We start from the raw sequence: 14239 nt of genomic DNA, 5'->3' as shown, positions 1-14239 counted from the left end.
AGAAGGGAAACATATAAAAGTGTCTACACAGTGAGATTGTAAATCCTCAAGCCCATGAACAATATCTGAACATTACGCACCGAGCCCACCGATGGTGTAGTGGGAATCCTGCATGCCAAGTGTGATCGGCCCCGTTTCCTGCTGGCTCTCCTCCCTGTAGAAGAGCCTGTGCCCCTGGATCTGCACGTCGTTTTCCTCTGCTTGCTTCCACTTTACAGTAATCGTCGTGCAGTTGAATGGCTCTAAACGCAGCTCTGGGGCCAAGGGAACTGTGGAAATAGAATAACAAAAGTATTATTTAAGCCCTTTCGTTTTTTTTCCTATTAGAATGTATTATTTCTGAACTCTCCAACATTAAATGTGATCCTTTATCTTTCTTTATGCATTAATCTATACTTAGTTAACTCTCTTGCCTTCTTCCACCAACCCCTCTACTGCAACACCCGAAGTAATTCTAGATACAACAAATTAGCTTATTCTGTAAAGATTTCAATATCTTGAGTTTCACAATGTATCATGTTTTCCTTTCAGTACAGAATGTTATAGGTAAATGCAAGTATCATTGTTAACATGTATTTTGTTCATACAAAGTTTACTATCAAATTAAAATAATAAGTTTAAACAAGCTTACTGCATACCTTTTTGGACTTTTCTGGACTAAAAAATAAAGGCAACCCATACATTACTATTACCATCATAATTTCTATAGCCCCCTGTGCTAATATTTAGGTTCAGCTGCAATAGAAGTTGATCTTAAAATAAATGTATTTCTTCAAATAATTTAAGTGTCACATTTTACATTCCAAGAGCCAAGCTTATGTTCTCAATCTGCAATTTAGTTTTTTTTTTAAATTGTCTTGTTTTAAAAAAATCTCTACTTTGTGCCTTAGTTTCTGAACAGGCCGTGGTTTTTTTTAGCTGAGAAGAGCTCAAAATTGAGTTTTTTTTTTTTTAAAGAGTGCTGGAGTAAAAGGCAGGGATGACAGACAGGAGGCTACACAAAAGCAAGACAAAAAAACACGAGTGTAAGCAGAACTCAGGATGCACTTTTTCCAAGTCTCGCTTTTCTTCTTTTTAAGGGAAGGAATGTCGTCCACCCTGCTGCTGACTCCCCTAATCTGATGAAAACAACAGGCCTGGAGCCCCACAGGGATGCGGCCTGCTCCATGCCTGACAGCTCCAAGATTGATGGTTTAAGATAGCAGGCACCAGAATGAAATACTGGTGCTTTGACTGTTTATTTGGCTGTATCAGCAAACAAAAACACACCCCATCTCTTTGTTTGTGACCAAACTGAATTATTCTTAGATGGATACCATTTACTAAAATCAAAAGTAAACAGTAAGATATTCTCCCCCCACGACCCATTAAACACAAGCTCATCTTTACTATCAGTGATAGCAGACTATTGCAAACCCTCATGATCCATTGATTTGGGGCCCATCCTAACGTTACTGGCACAAGGGCAAAGGTCGCTGGGGGAACAGCAGCACCATCTTAACAAGATTATTCTGACAATCTCTTATGAACAACAGGCAGATCCACCAGATGCTCTTCATTGGATTGCAAAATCATAACGCAACAACATTTAGCATTTTGATTACAAATAGGCACCGTACTAACCTAACCAAAACTGTCAGCCTAAATACTACCTATTTATCAAGTTACTTCCATCCTCCTGCACCTCACAATACAAACTCAAAACCTGTTCTCCACTGAAATCCATAGTTTCATCATTGGTACCATTTAAAAATAAACATTGCTATTGAATCCAAGTTGTATCCTTTAGGAGATGATGCAATCATCAACAAGGAACATTAACAAGCCTCGCCTTATGACTTACAATATTATCCTGCAGCACTTTCTTTGTGCACTCGTTGCGAAAGGTAAAAGAGAAGAATTTTAAAAAAAAATTTGGGGCTCTCACTATTTAATTGTAATTCTCAATCTGAGTTGTTTACAGGAAAAATCATTTTAAAGTTCTATAAAGTACCTTCCTTGACAGATATGCCAGTAGATTTTTTATTTTTTTTGATCAAGCAATTTCACTTTTAATGCTCTGACAATTGACTTAGACATGCATTTACTGGGGTGCTCTGGCCATTTTAACTGCCTGGTATTGATTCCATAATGAATGCTGCCTAACCCAGGGAGAATGATTTGGTGGCCAGCAGGCTTTCGCTAGGCAGGACACATCAGGAGCATGTGGCAAACACCTCCAGCAACAAGCTTCAGTTGCAATATAGGTCCAGAGACAAAAAGGAAATGTGCCACATCAAAACACCTTTTAGAGCCTGATTCATCTTTAACATACTGAAATTCAAAGTATTTTTGGAAGCACCTGCTCACAACTTTACATTCTCTCCAAAATATTAAATTCACCAACAACAAAAAATAAATCAAAGGTGAACACAATTCTGACTTGGGGAATGGAACCACCCTCCTTCACTACCCCCACCCCACCCTAGCCCCTCAACCTCACCCCCAGTTTGAAGGACCCAGTACAAGTTGCAGATTACCCTGTCATTGAATCTGTTTCATCTAGTTCAAAGTGCCCTTATTTCTCACTAAGATCTAGCAAGGATTACATCGCAGTTCCACAGCACACATTTGCATAGAGATAAGTTAAGTCAACAGAACTGAAATTCCTTTGTCCAGTGATCACAAAATGGCACTGATGGATGGTGGAGAGAAGTGTAGTCCTCACAGTGTCCCCGGTCTGATAAAGGGGAGGGGGATGCAATGAGAGTTTCCATAACAGTGGTGATGAATGAGGCACAATGGAGCACTGCAATGTAAACATCAGATGGTAATTTCTTTATTTATCTCAAAATTGGAAGTTTAACAAAGAAAGATATATCACCTATGCTTTTCCTTGTGGGGAGGGGCAGAGTTTGGTTTGGGAGATTATATAAAAATAATTCATCCTTCTCAAGTCTACAGGCTGTGTTCACTTGCATTTATTTCCCCAAATTAATCTCAAATTAATTAAGAATTGAATTGAGAATCTGCATTAAGTAAAACTTTTTAAATTCACTGAAAGCATCAAGACTGTTCTGTAATAATTCAGTGGATCACAAGAAACTTACAAATATTTCCAATCAAATTAAATGAATTGAAATGGCAACACTGTGAAAGGAGCTCCTTCAGGAGCATTCAATCCAAACTTAGGTGTTTGCACTAGATTCTGAAAGGCAGTTTGACATCATTCCTCAGAGGAATGTATAAACCCCCATATCAGTTTATTTACAAGAACCTGATTTTGGTTCCCACTCTTCTACCCCAAAGACAATGATCTGTTGGGGAAGAAGAGGCGGGGAGAAATTAGGGAGGTAAACCCCAAGCAATCACTGTTCAACTAAGACGGCCACTGTTTCTAAAACACGCAAGGATATCATAGCCAAGCTCAAAATATTTTATTCCGGATACATGCAACACATATGCACTAAATCCAGATGTTACCAATGGCCTGAATTAAGGATGAATCCTGACCTTTTCCCATCCTGGTCCAGAAGGCACCAATGCCAATGAAATGCCTTGTGAATGGAATCTGCAATTTTCTGATGAGTATCCTTCAAAAACATGTTCCCTTCATTGAGTGAGCCAACAGAGGAAGTCTTCATGTACTGATCAAAACTAAATGGATTCTGGAATAAGGTAGATTATCAACGTTCCTAAATGCTATCAGCAGTCAAGTTTTATTTGTGTTGATCAAAAATGTACAATTAAAACTTGTGTTTGGCACAGTCACGATTGGAAGATAGGTTAGTGAACTCAGATTGTAAAGGAGCCAGACAATTACAAAATACTAAATTGCATTTCCAAATGGAAAACAGATTAATTGGTTGGCAAAGCATTTGCACCTCATTATTCCTCTGTAGACACCGAGCCCTGCCGATGGCCAACACTGGAGGACAAACTGTCGTATTGTGAGAGGGTTGTGTGGGGGGGACGTGGTGAGATGGCGGAGGCTGAAAAACCAGACTTTATCTGTTTTCTGGATTAAGATCAGAACTGAGTATCTAGAACGTGGTGAATTTAAGCCTTCACGTTTTTCTTTTTAAACAAATGGTGCCACAGCATCTGTAGTTTATTTTGGGAATAAATGGTGTGTGAAAAGTAAGCTCCCATCCCCAACTCTACCAAAGAGAATGGCCTTGCATTTTTAAAGGAAACAACCATGCTCTCTCTCTCCATGCCAAAAGTTTCGACTAAACTGTTCCATTTCAGCACAAGTACTTATTATCTGAACTACATAGGGAGAGTCTTAGATTATTCAAGTTAATTCTACCCCACTATGCAGACTTTCAATTGTGTTGCTAATAAAATCCACAGTTAAAAAAACAAGACAAAAGTGGCTGGGACCGAGATTCATATCTGCTTAGGAAAGTAATTAATGCACACCGAATCAAACAAGGTAGAACAACACTGAATTATTGCTGATCTGTTATAATCATTATACTCAGACATGTATTGGTATAATGGTGCACATTATTTTTTCAGAAAAATGTGACTAATTGGAATTTCAGGTCGAATTATCTCTTACAACATTGGATGTGAACACAAACATTATAATTTGCACAGTGCACCTATTTTCTATGTTTCTATGTTTCCAAACCATACACAGCATCGCAGATTGCCAGAATATCCTATCATTATAGAAACATAGAAAATAGGTGCAGGAGTAGGCCATTCGGCCCTTCGAGCCTGCACCGCCATTCAATATGATCATGGCTGATCATCCAACTCAGTATCCCGTACCTGCCTTCTCTCCATACCCCCTGATCCCTTTAGCCACAAGGGCCACATCTAACTCCCTCTTAAATATAACCAATGAACTGACCTCAACTACCTTCTGTGGCAGAGAATTCCACAGATTCACCACTCTCGTTTAGATCTGGATTTTAAAAATCTAGTATTCTAAGCTCAGTGCCCATGATGACAGATGATAAAACCCGTGTTACAGATTGTTAATAAAATGCCAACCAGTTGGGATGCCTGATATTTCTCTTTGCTTTCTCTAACACGATGGATTACCTTTGACACTGGTAGCTTTTGGAGTTCTGTGGGATGTCCAGATTGAAGATTCTCCCCAGCCGACCCTGGTTGCTGCAGAGATTCGCACGAGGTAAGTGCTGTCAGGTTCGACGTCTTCAAGCAGGTGGTCCGATGTGGTTCCTGGAAGCTCCACCAAGTGGACAGCGCGCTCTGTGCTTTTACGATAATGAATGCGATAGGCAATAATACGACCTCTCCTGAACTTGGCTGGAATGGGAAGCCACGAGATCAGGATGTCGGTTGGGCTACGACTGGTCAAACTGATTTCTGGCACTCTTAGAGGGACTACATCGGAAAGAATCAAGAAAGTAAATGGTATTTAAAAGATGTCCATGTAAAAGTGATTATATTATTTAGCAACATTACATTTGGGTGGCAAGAGAATCAAATTACTTCACCTGCAATCACTGCGAATGAAACCTATCTCTGCCAAACTCACTGAAGGTAAGCTGTAGTAATACATACATGTTTAATCCGCTTTCAAAAGTCAGTGGAATCAAATTTTAGAAGCAGCGTTCAACTATTGTACGTCATAGTACCATGTGCATAGATATGCAAGAGGATTAATGTGTGCCACTGGACTGAGTAAAGATAATTTAACATAGCATTTTAAAATGTTCTTAACCTGATAATTCAAGGGTGAATGCCGAGATTTGTTTATCCATGTATGCTTGTTTTATCATGTGGACAGTATTTACTCTGTTCAATTGCAAGTATTATCATATTCAATGCAACATAACATTTAAAAAACAACACCAGCTACAGTTGATAGACTAATAGAAGGATTAAGCTACGATTAGGTATGACCTTTTTTTATTCATTGTGCCACTCTTGTATACTTGTTTCAGAAATTTTAATACTATTTTCTCTGGTCGAATGAGAGTTTGAAGATGGAAGATGCATGCGTTTTTTTTCCAATTAATTACTGCAAAAGACATATGATCTGCACAACTCCCATATGTCACAGGTGGGAGTGGATAAATTAAGCTCCAATTAAAATAAGACTAGGTATTGGTAAAAAAAATACTTCAAGCATCTCATTCAATTTTCGGAACAGACAAGACCAAATGGACCCATTGAGCCCAGATGTTAAGTAACCAAGAACTTTCCAAGCTTTTAGTTAGAAGAAATTGATAGATTTTGTTTGACAAATCTGTGGAATTCATTGCCACAGAAGGCTGTGGAGGCCAACTCAATGAATATTTTAAAGGCAGAGATAGATAGATTCTTCATTAGTACAAGCATTAGGGGTTATGTGGAGAAGGCAGGAGATTGGGGTGAAGAAGGAAAAATAGATCTCAGAATAGCTTTTTATACCATCTTCCAAGGTGTGCTGAGTCACATGTTCTGACATTCGACTGGCGCCCATGGGCATGTAGGCAACAATATAAAATGTGTAGTTGCTGGCTGGTTCTAAATCGTCAATAATGTAACGAGTTGTATCATTCCCAATAACCACTTGATATTCCTCATTATTTAAACCTGGAGAAGGAAAATACTCTGTTAATTTGTGAATCAAGAATAGGTAACCTCAGCAACATTTATGGCTGAAGTTCTTCTGTAGAAGACGCACAAACAAAAAAATAAGACACAAATCTGTCTAAATATCTTTTTAAATTAGTTATATTTTCCCGTCTTCTCATTTAAGATCACAGCAAATAATACTTTTCCCTATTGCCGCAATAATAATACAATTCTTATTAGAAGTCGATCTTCCAGTCATCAGCTTCATCATTCATTTGCTTCTTAAAGCAAGGCAGTGCATTTTAATACAGCCAAAAGCAAAATTATTCCCAATTACATTTTCCCACATTCATGAATAAGCTTGAAAGCCACTTAATTTGCAAAACCCAGGAGCCCCATACACAAGTAGTAATTACTAGCTAATAATGAATCTCAAAAGTCCTGATTTCTGACCTGTGGAACAAAATCCTTGAAGGAAAATTAAAGAGTCTTGTTACCTTTCTGAATGCTTCAACAGAACTCACGCTGGGGCTTAACGAAATAACTATAATGGAACACAAAGCAGCCATTCGACTGCTAGCTGCACTCTGCAGCCAACACTTTAATGCCTTCAGAAAACTGGTGGTGCTGCCTGAACACACTTCACCACACACTTTAATTATACCTTCCTGCATTTCTATACTCTCTGTTCTATGAACTCATAATAAACACCTTTCCCTTGAGAAGGTAAACCTTCCACCAGATTTTAATCATCTCAACAGATCACATTGTTTGTGCAGAGAAGGCTGCTATTCCCATTTGATTAGAGCGGCTATTCTCTTGTAGTGACCTCTGCCCAGCAACAGAATATTAACAACAGATGGTCATCTTCTCACATTCCAATGAGACACCAGGAAGGGAGAATGACCAAGCACAAACAACCAAAAAAATGATACTTGTAGATTAACTTTAAAATATGTACAAACTGATGCTTCTCCTTAAGTTCTGGTTTAGATGTACCTTGTCAGTTTATAGCTTTAAATATTCACAGACAAACACAGATAGAGACATACACAAACACACAAAGACACAGAGAGGGGGAAGCACCCACACTCACACAGACCATGAGAGAGAGGCACACACACAGACCGAGGCAGAGACACACAGAGAGAGCAACACAGAGGGAGATAATTTTATTTAAAAGCTTCAAACTCTGTGTTGGCTGAAGGAGGGAAACTAGCTTAAGCAACATCAGCTCCGAGTGTCAGGATGATATTCAAGGCTCACCTTCAGCTTTCATGTAATGGACAGAGTATGCAATTACTTTATCAGAATTGTACATGGGCCTTTGCCAAGACAAAAGAATCCCTGAACTCGACACAGTTTCAGCCTGGATGTTTCGAGGTGCACTTGGTCTGTCTTCAGACATTATAACAATCAGTCTGGCCACTGAAAGAACCGATCCTTGTTCATTTTCAGCCACACACTGGTAAATGGCATCATCTTCAGGAATGATCTGGTTTATCACCAATTTGCTTGAAATAAAAAGAATAATTTGTTTCATTAACCAAATTATCAACAATAACAAAACTGACAATATTATTGTCACTAAGTTCAGTTCTTCACCAATTTATACCTTATAGTTTATTTTAATTATAGTTTTAAAAAGAGCTCATACAGTGGATATTAATATTTGGAATTGTACAGAAGAAAATTATAACAATGTGACTGATTTACTACCCACACAAGTCTACTAACCATTTGTACAAAAATATTTAATTTCATTGCTAAACTAGTTCAATTCAGTTCAATCAAGCAGCTTTCAATAAAGACCCTCCCAAATGTGCCTTTTAGTGCAAGTATTCACAAAGTCAACTTGTAACTCCTTGGTGGGATGACACCAGCCTTCTTGTCCTATAAACAATGACCCGTATGGATAATACTGTACTTTTAGTTGATGGCAACAATCCATAAGTTACAAAGCGAGCTGGTTCATGCAACTTTATTGGTTATCTGCACTGTCTGGATAAGTGGCTCCATCTGAGGTTTCTCAGTCCGTCATTGACTACATTCATTGTGCTTGAGTCAGGCTTGCATCAGCAAGTCCAGCATACAGCCATAAACCAGCTCTTTAATATGGCAATCTGATACCATAATTAAGGCCAAAAACTCACACACATGAATATTTCCTTGGTTATTGCTCGGAGAATGGTTATGTTTTCACTACATTGGAGTGCAACCCTTCTTAACATCCACATTCATCGGGATGTCAAAGATGTTTATGATTTGCCAGCTCAACACATTTAGCATACAAAAGTTGTCATCACGAGCTGTACCACGACACCTACAAGAAGGTTGCCTTATTCCGTGTCATTTCCTATCAGCGATGGCCAGTGCGTGCAAAAACGATCTTTATAAGATAACTGAAATCTTTTAACAGCGAACTCCAATACAGGCAACCATGTTCCCATTAAAAATAGCTGACTGACCCGTTTCCTAAACTGGACGAGAAAGATCAGAATCAGGAGTTGGCAAGCAGTGTTCTGCATGTGCTTTGTCCACCCCCAGTTCTACAACAGTCAATAGAGTAATCCTTGCTCCCAGCCTGATCCCATTCACATCCATCATCACACTGTCAAATACAAATGCAGGAAGTGTAGACGATTCTTCTTTTCTGTCCCGGAACATAATTTCAACCACACCACCCCAGCAGACATGAGTGAGTGTAGTTGGAACCCACCGAGGCTTTGGCTCTCCACAACATGTGGCATGTTTACAAAGCAAAATGTCCATGACTTTAACTGAAGTTTGATACTCTGGGCACAACTATAATTTGATTGCTTCAGCTTTCTTTAGTTTTCACAAAGCCAAAGATATATCTGAGGACACCGTGGGAAGCTAGAGAAGAAATTGCAAGAGCCCTGGCTGAGGTATATGAATCATCATTAGACATGGGTGAGGTACCGGTAGACTGAAGGGTGGCTAATTTTGGAGGGCAGCAAGGAAAAGCTTGGGAACGATAGACCAGTGAGCCTAACATCTGTGGTAGGCAAGTTACTGGAGAGGATTCTGAGGGATAAGATATATATGCACTTGGATAGACAGGGGCTGATTAGCAATAGTCAGCATAGTTTTGTACACAAGAGATCATGTCTTACGAATTTGATTGAGTTTTTTGAAGAAGTAACCAAAAAGGATTACAAGGGCAAAGTGATAGACATTGTCTATATGGACTTCAGCAACACATTTGATAAAGTTCTGCACAGTAGGCTTCCCTAGAAGGTTAGATCACACGGAATCCAACGAGAGCCAGCCGACTGGATAGAGAATTGGCTTCATGAAAGAAAGCAGAGGGTGATGGTGGAAAGTTTTTTTTCCGGACTGGAGGCCCTAGACCAAGTGTGCTTCAGGGATTGGTACTGAGCCCATTAGCGTTTATGGTTCATGTTAACGATTTAAATGAGAATGCACATGCATAATTAGTAAGTTTGCATATGACACTAAAGTAGGTGGTATCGTAGATGGTTATCAAAAATTACAACAGGATCTAGATCAGCTGGGCAGGTAGGCTGAGGAATGGTTAATATAGTTTAATACAGATGAGAGTGAGTTGATAAATTTTGGGATGTCAAACCAGGGCAGGACCCTGAGGAGAGTTGTAGAGCAGTAGGATCTTGGAGTACAGATACATAGTTCCCTGAAAGGGGCATTACAGTAAATAGGATAGTCAAAAAATGCTTTTGGTACATTGTCTTTCTTCAGTCAGGGTATTGAATATAGAAGTTAGGATGTTATGATATAGTTATACAAGATGTTGGTGAGGCAGCATTTGGAGCACTATGTTCAGTTTTGGTCACCCTACTATAGAACGATGTCGTTAAGCTGGAAAACGTACAGAAAATATGTTGCCTGGACTCAAGGGCCTGAGCTATAGGGAGAGGTTGGGCAGGCTAGGACTTTATATCATAGAGTGCAGGAAGCTGAGATGTGATCTTATAGAGATGTATAAAATCATGGGTGAATGCTCATAGTTTTTTAGCCAGAGTAGCGGAATCAAGAACCAGAGGACATAGGGGAAAGTTTTAATGGGAACCTGAAGGGCAATTTTTTCCACTCGGAGGGCATTTGGAATGAGCTGCCCAAAGAGGTAGTTGAGGCAGCTATTATAACATTCAAGACATTTGGACAGGTATATGGATCCGCACACACACACACACACACACACACACACAGTCAAGGGGTTCTGGTAAAAATTGTCATTCAAATTTGGCTTTAAAGTTTTAATTTTTACATTCCAGAAGATTTCTAATCAAGACAGTTGACTTCCTAGTTAAACTGTTGTTCACAAAATTTAACCAACCAAACCATTGCATAAGCAGCTCCACTTCAGGCAAAAAACAAAATAGTAGGCATTTTTCAAACACAATATAACATAATGTTTTAAAAAAATATCCATTAGCAAGATTTTTAATAGAAAACTAAAAAGCCAACCTGCTATACTGGACCTTGATACGTCCATTGGAATGAATCCGTTGTCCGTTCTTCAGCCAACTAATTTTTGGTGTAGGAATACCTTCCGCCTGACACATAAACCTGGCTGTACCAGCACGTGGACGCGTCAGACTCTCGGGCCACTCGACAAAGGAAGGTGGTGCTGCAAACAACATGGAAAACATCTTTGAGACCTTTCTTTAGCTCTGAAAAAGTGCTGCCTGTCTCACTCAAAAAATCTAACAATCAAAGATACATTCTTTTTTTGGGTGGGGAGATGGGGAGAGAAAAATCAGTGTGGAAGAATTTGCTAAAGTATGATGAGTCGTTGATGAACTGACACGGGCAAAAGGTAAAAGTAGCAAAATAGGGAGTATAACTTTTTTTTTTAAATTGGAGGGGGCTTCAGAAGAGCAAGTTAGGACAAGTTCAAACCATTCCCACCTGATCATTATTGTGCAACTAACTATGCTAAACCACACTGAAGTTTTTAACGCTGTTACCTTGTGCCCAAATTAGATAAGTGTTTCATCTTGCAGAAGTGGCATTCTTCATTTTGATAATGTTCACTAACAAATAAAATTTGTTAAAAAAAACCTGTAAATTGCCTCTATTGACACCTCATCTTTCACATCCAAATCAGAAACGCAAATGGATCAAAGAGAAACAAAAGGGAGCACATGAACGGCTAAACATTCATTCAGGACAATGTTAATGAACAAGATTCTGGTGTTTTGTTTCAATATAGGTTTCGTGTTTTCTTTTCATTATCTACCGAAAGCCTTTCACACAAACCAAAGTAATTCAGTAGCTTCTGTTAGTTATCATCCCACTACTCACCAGTCCCTTATGGAATGTCCACTGTGTTCATCCACATTCTTTCATGGATACCAGCTCTATTTCATTACCTTTTAAAAAGCTTTGCTCTTTTTGTACATAACAGTAAACAAAATACCATTCCTGTGCCCTCATTTCTGACACTGAGCACATAATCTAGACCAAAGCATTTGTGCAGTACTAAAGGAGTACTGCACAGTCAAAGCACGCTCTCTTCAGATTCTCTACTGGATGCATGGCATTATCTGAAGTGAAGTAAGGAGCTTTCCCAGGTAAATACCCCCCCCAATCAATCGCACCAAAAATATCAATTGACTATTCTTCATGACGTTCTGACTCATTTTCCTATGTTTATCCATAAAACAATGATGACTTCATAACAATTCTCTGCGCATAATGGGATATTCCTGAGACTGGTTCAATGCCGTAAACATTGTATAATTTTTAACTTACTTAAATTATGAGCATACTTATATTGTCAAGTTCAAAAGAACAGTGGTAAGCTCCTTAAAAAAAACACACACACATTCATTGGGATCTTATGTAAAACTAGAATCTTTATCTTAGTGTGTTTGTTATCTTACCCAGCACTGTAAGCATAGCTGTCGCAACAGTGTAGTTGCGTGTGCCTGGTGTGGTGGCCCGACACACATATATCCCAGCATGTTGAACCTTCACATCCGATATCATCAGATTCCCATTCCCAAGAACACGTGTGTTGAAGACATCAATAGATCTGTGATCTGTTTGGAAATTTATATGGACGAACCATTAAAATTCGATCATTTATATGGAAATCAAACTATAATAGAAATTATGAAGTAAATGTTAAACACATTTAGAAACAGAAAATAGGCGCAGAAGTAGGCCATTCGGCCCTTCGAGCCAGCGCCGCCATTCAATATGATCATGGCTAATCATCTAAAATCAGTACCCCGTTCCTGCTTTTCCCCCATATCCCCCGATTCCTATAGCCCTTACCCTAAGAGCTGTATCTAACTCTCTCTTGAAAACATCCAGTGAATTGGCCTCCACTGCCTTCTGTGGCAGAGAATTCCACAGATTCGCAATTCCTTGGTTGTTTAAAATGATCAGCAAGGAAAATAAAGCATCTTTTAATATTATTGCCTTTTAAATATTGATTCATGGTCACATTTGTTTTTCAAGAGTTACAATATTTTAGGCAAAAAAATTAAAACAAACCGGTGGATGAACTCAGTGGGTCATGCAGCATCCGTAGAGAGAAATAGCCAGATGACATTTTAGATCAGGACACTTTCTCAGACCCGAATCATATGTCCATTTCCTTCCACAGATGCTGCCTGACCCGCTGTGTTGCACCAGCAGCTGTTTTTTTTTTTACATAAGATCCCAGCCATCTTGCTCTTGTTCTGGATTAGTACGGGTGTCAGGGTTTATGGGGAGAAGGCAGGAGAATGGTGTGAGGGGGGAGAGATAGATCAGCCATGATTGAATGGCGGAGTAGACTTGATGGGCCGAATAGCCTAATTGTACTATTCCTTATGATCTTAAGACCAATGCAGTCTCTTGTGTTTCATAGTAGTACTCTAAACTAGTTTAACCATTGTGTTATGATTTTTAAACATTGACAGGGTAAGGAACAGAACAAAGAGGGACCCGTCATGGGGAGGCACCGAGAATAGAGAGGGACTTGGTATGGAGAAGGAAGAGGGACCATTGGGACTATACTGAATACAAGTAAATTTGTCAGCATCTAATATGTGGCAACTCTTTGCATACTTGTGTATTGTATGCAAAACAAAGAATTTTACAGTACCAAGTATATGTGACAATAAAGTATCAATCAATCAACAGAAAGGCAGGAAATGGAAACTCACCTGAACGACTCCAGGACACGAGGGGCTTGGGCGAACCAATGGCAACACATTCCAGCATTGCTGTTTGATGTACAGGCACAGTGATATTTTGGGGACCTGCAATTATCACTGGTTTCTGCAATGTCTTTGGCTCCCATGCTGTCAGTGACAAATCAATGATAAATGATCAATGGCAGTCATATAAATTTCCCATAGAATTCCAAACACCACCAAAACCAAAAGAACATAATAAAGTGATGCAATTTTCCAGTTAGAAAAAAAAAACTTGTTGAAATTAAAATAGGTGTGTTCAGGAGATATTTGTTTAAAACAACACTACCACTAATTCATGAGAATTACAAAGTAGCATCAAGATCCCCAGGAAATGGCAAAAGAACCTGTAAATTTCCCCAGTGTGGGACGAATAAAGGAATATATTATTATTGGATCTAATCAAATCAAGTATCAGGAGTGATCCTACTTAAAACCTCCTTTTTCCTTTTAACATAATGGAACCCCAAATGGTTAAAAAAAACTAGTGTTAGCAGCAAGTAACATTATCACAATTCAAG

At 39.0% G+C, this 14239-nt stretch overlaps 1 protein-coding gene across 1 annotated transcript in view; it reads right to left on the bottom strand.

Annotated features, from left to right (window-relative positions):
• Nucleotides 1-14239, bottom strand: part of prtga (protogenin homolog a (Gallus gallus)) — a 106965-nt gene that overhangs the window by 39611 nt on the left and 53115 nt on the right. Inside the window, exons 5-11 of the mRNA XM_078427445.1 lie at nt 13689-13826; nt 12414-12572; nt 10993-11155; nt 7789-8036; nt 6376-6540; nt 5038-5343; nt 81-269 (exon numbers count right to left, since the gene is read on the bottom strand). Of these exons, the coding sequence (XP_078283571.1) occupies nt 81-269; nt 5038-5343; nt 6376-6540; nt 7789-8036; nt 10993-11155; nt 12414-12572; nt 13689-13826 (1368 nt within the window). The remainder of the gene's footprint in view (nt 1-80; nt 270-5037; nt 5344-6375; nt 6541-7788; nt 8037-10992; nt 11156-12413; nt 12573-13688; nt 13827-14239) is intronic.

This window comes from Rhinoraja longicauda, chromosome 33 (genome assembly GCF_053455715.1).
Source record: "Rhinoraja longicauda isolate Sanriku21f chromosome 33, sRhiLon1.1, whole genome shotgun sequence".
NCBI classification, from domain to species: Eukaryota; Metazoa; Chordata; class Chondrichthyes; order Rajiformes; family Arhynchobatidae; genus Rhinoraja; species Rhinoraja longicauda.
The sequence above is the reverse complement of the archived record's forward strand: the minus strand, read 5'-3'. Positions and strand labels throughout refer to the sequence as shown.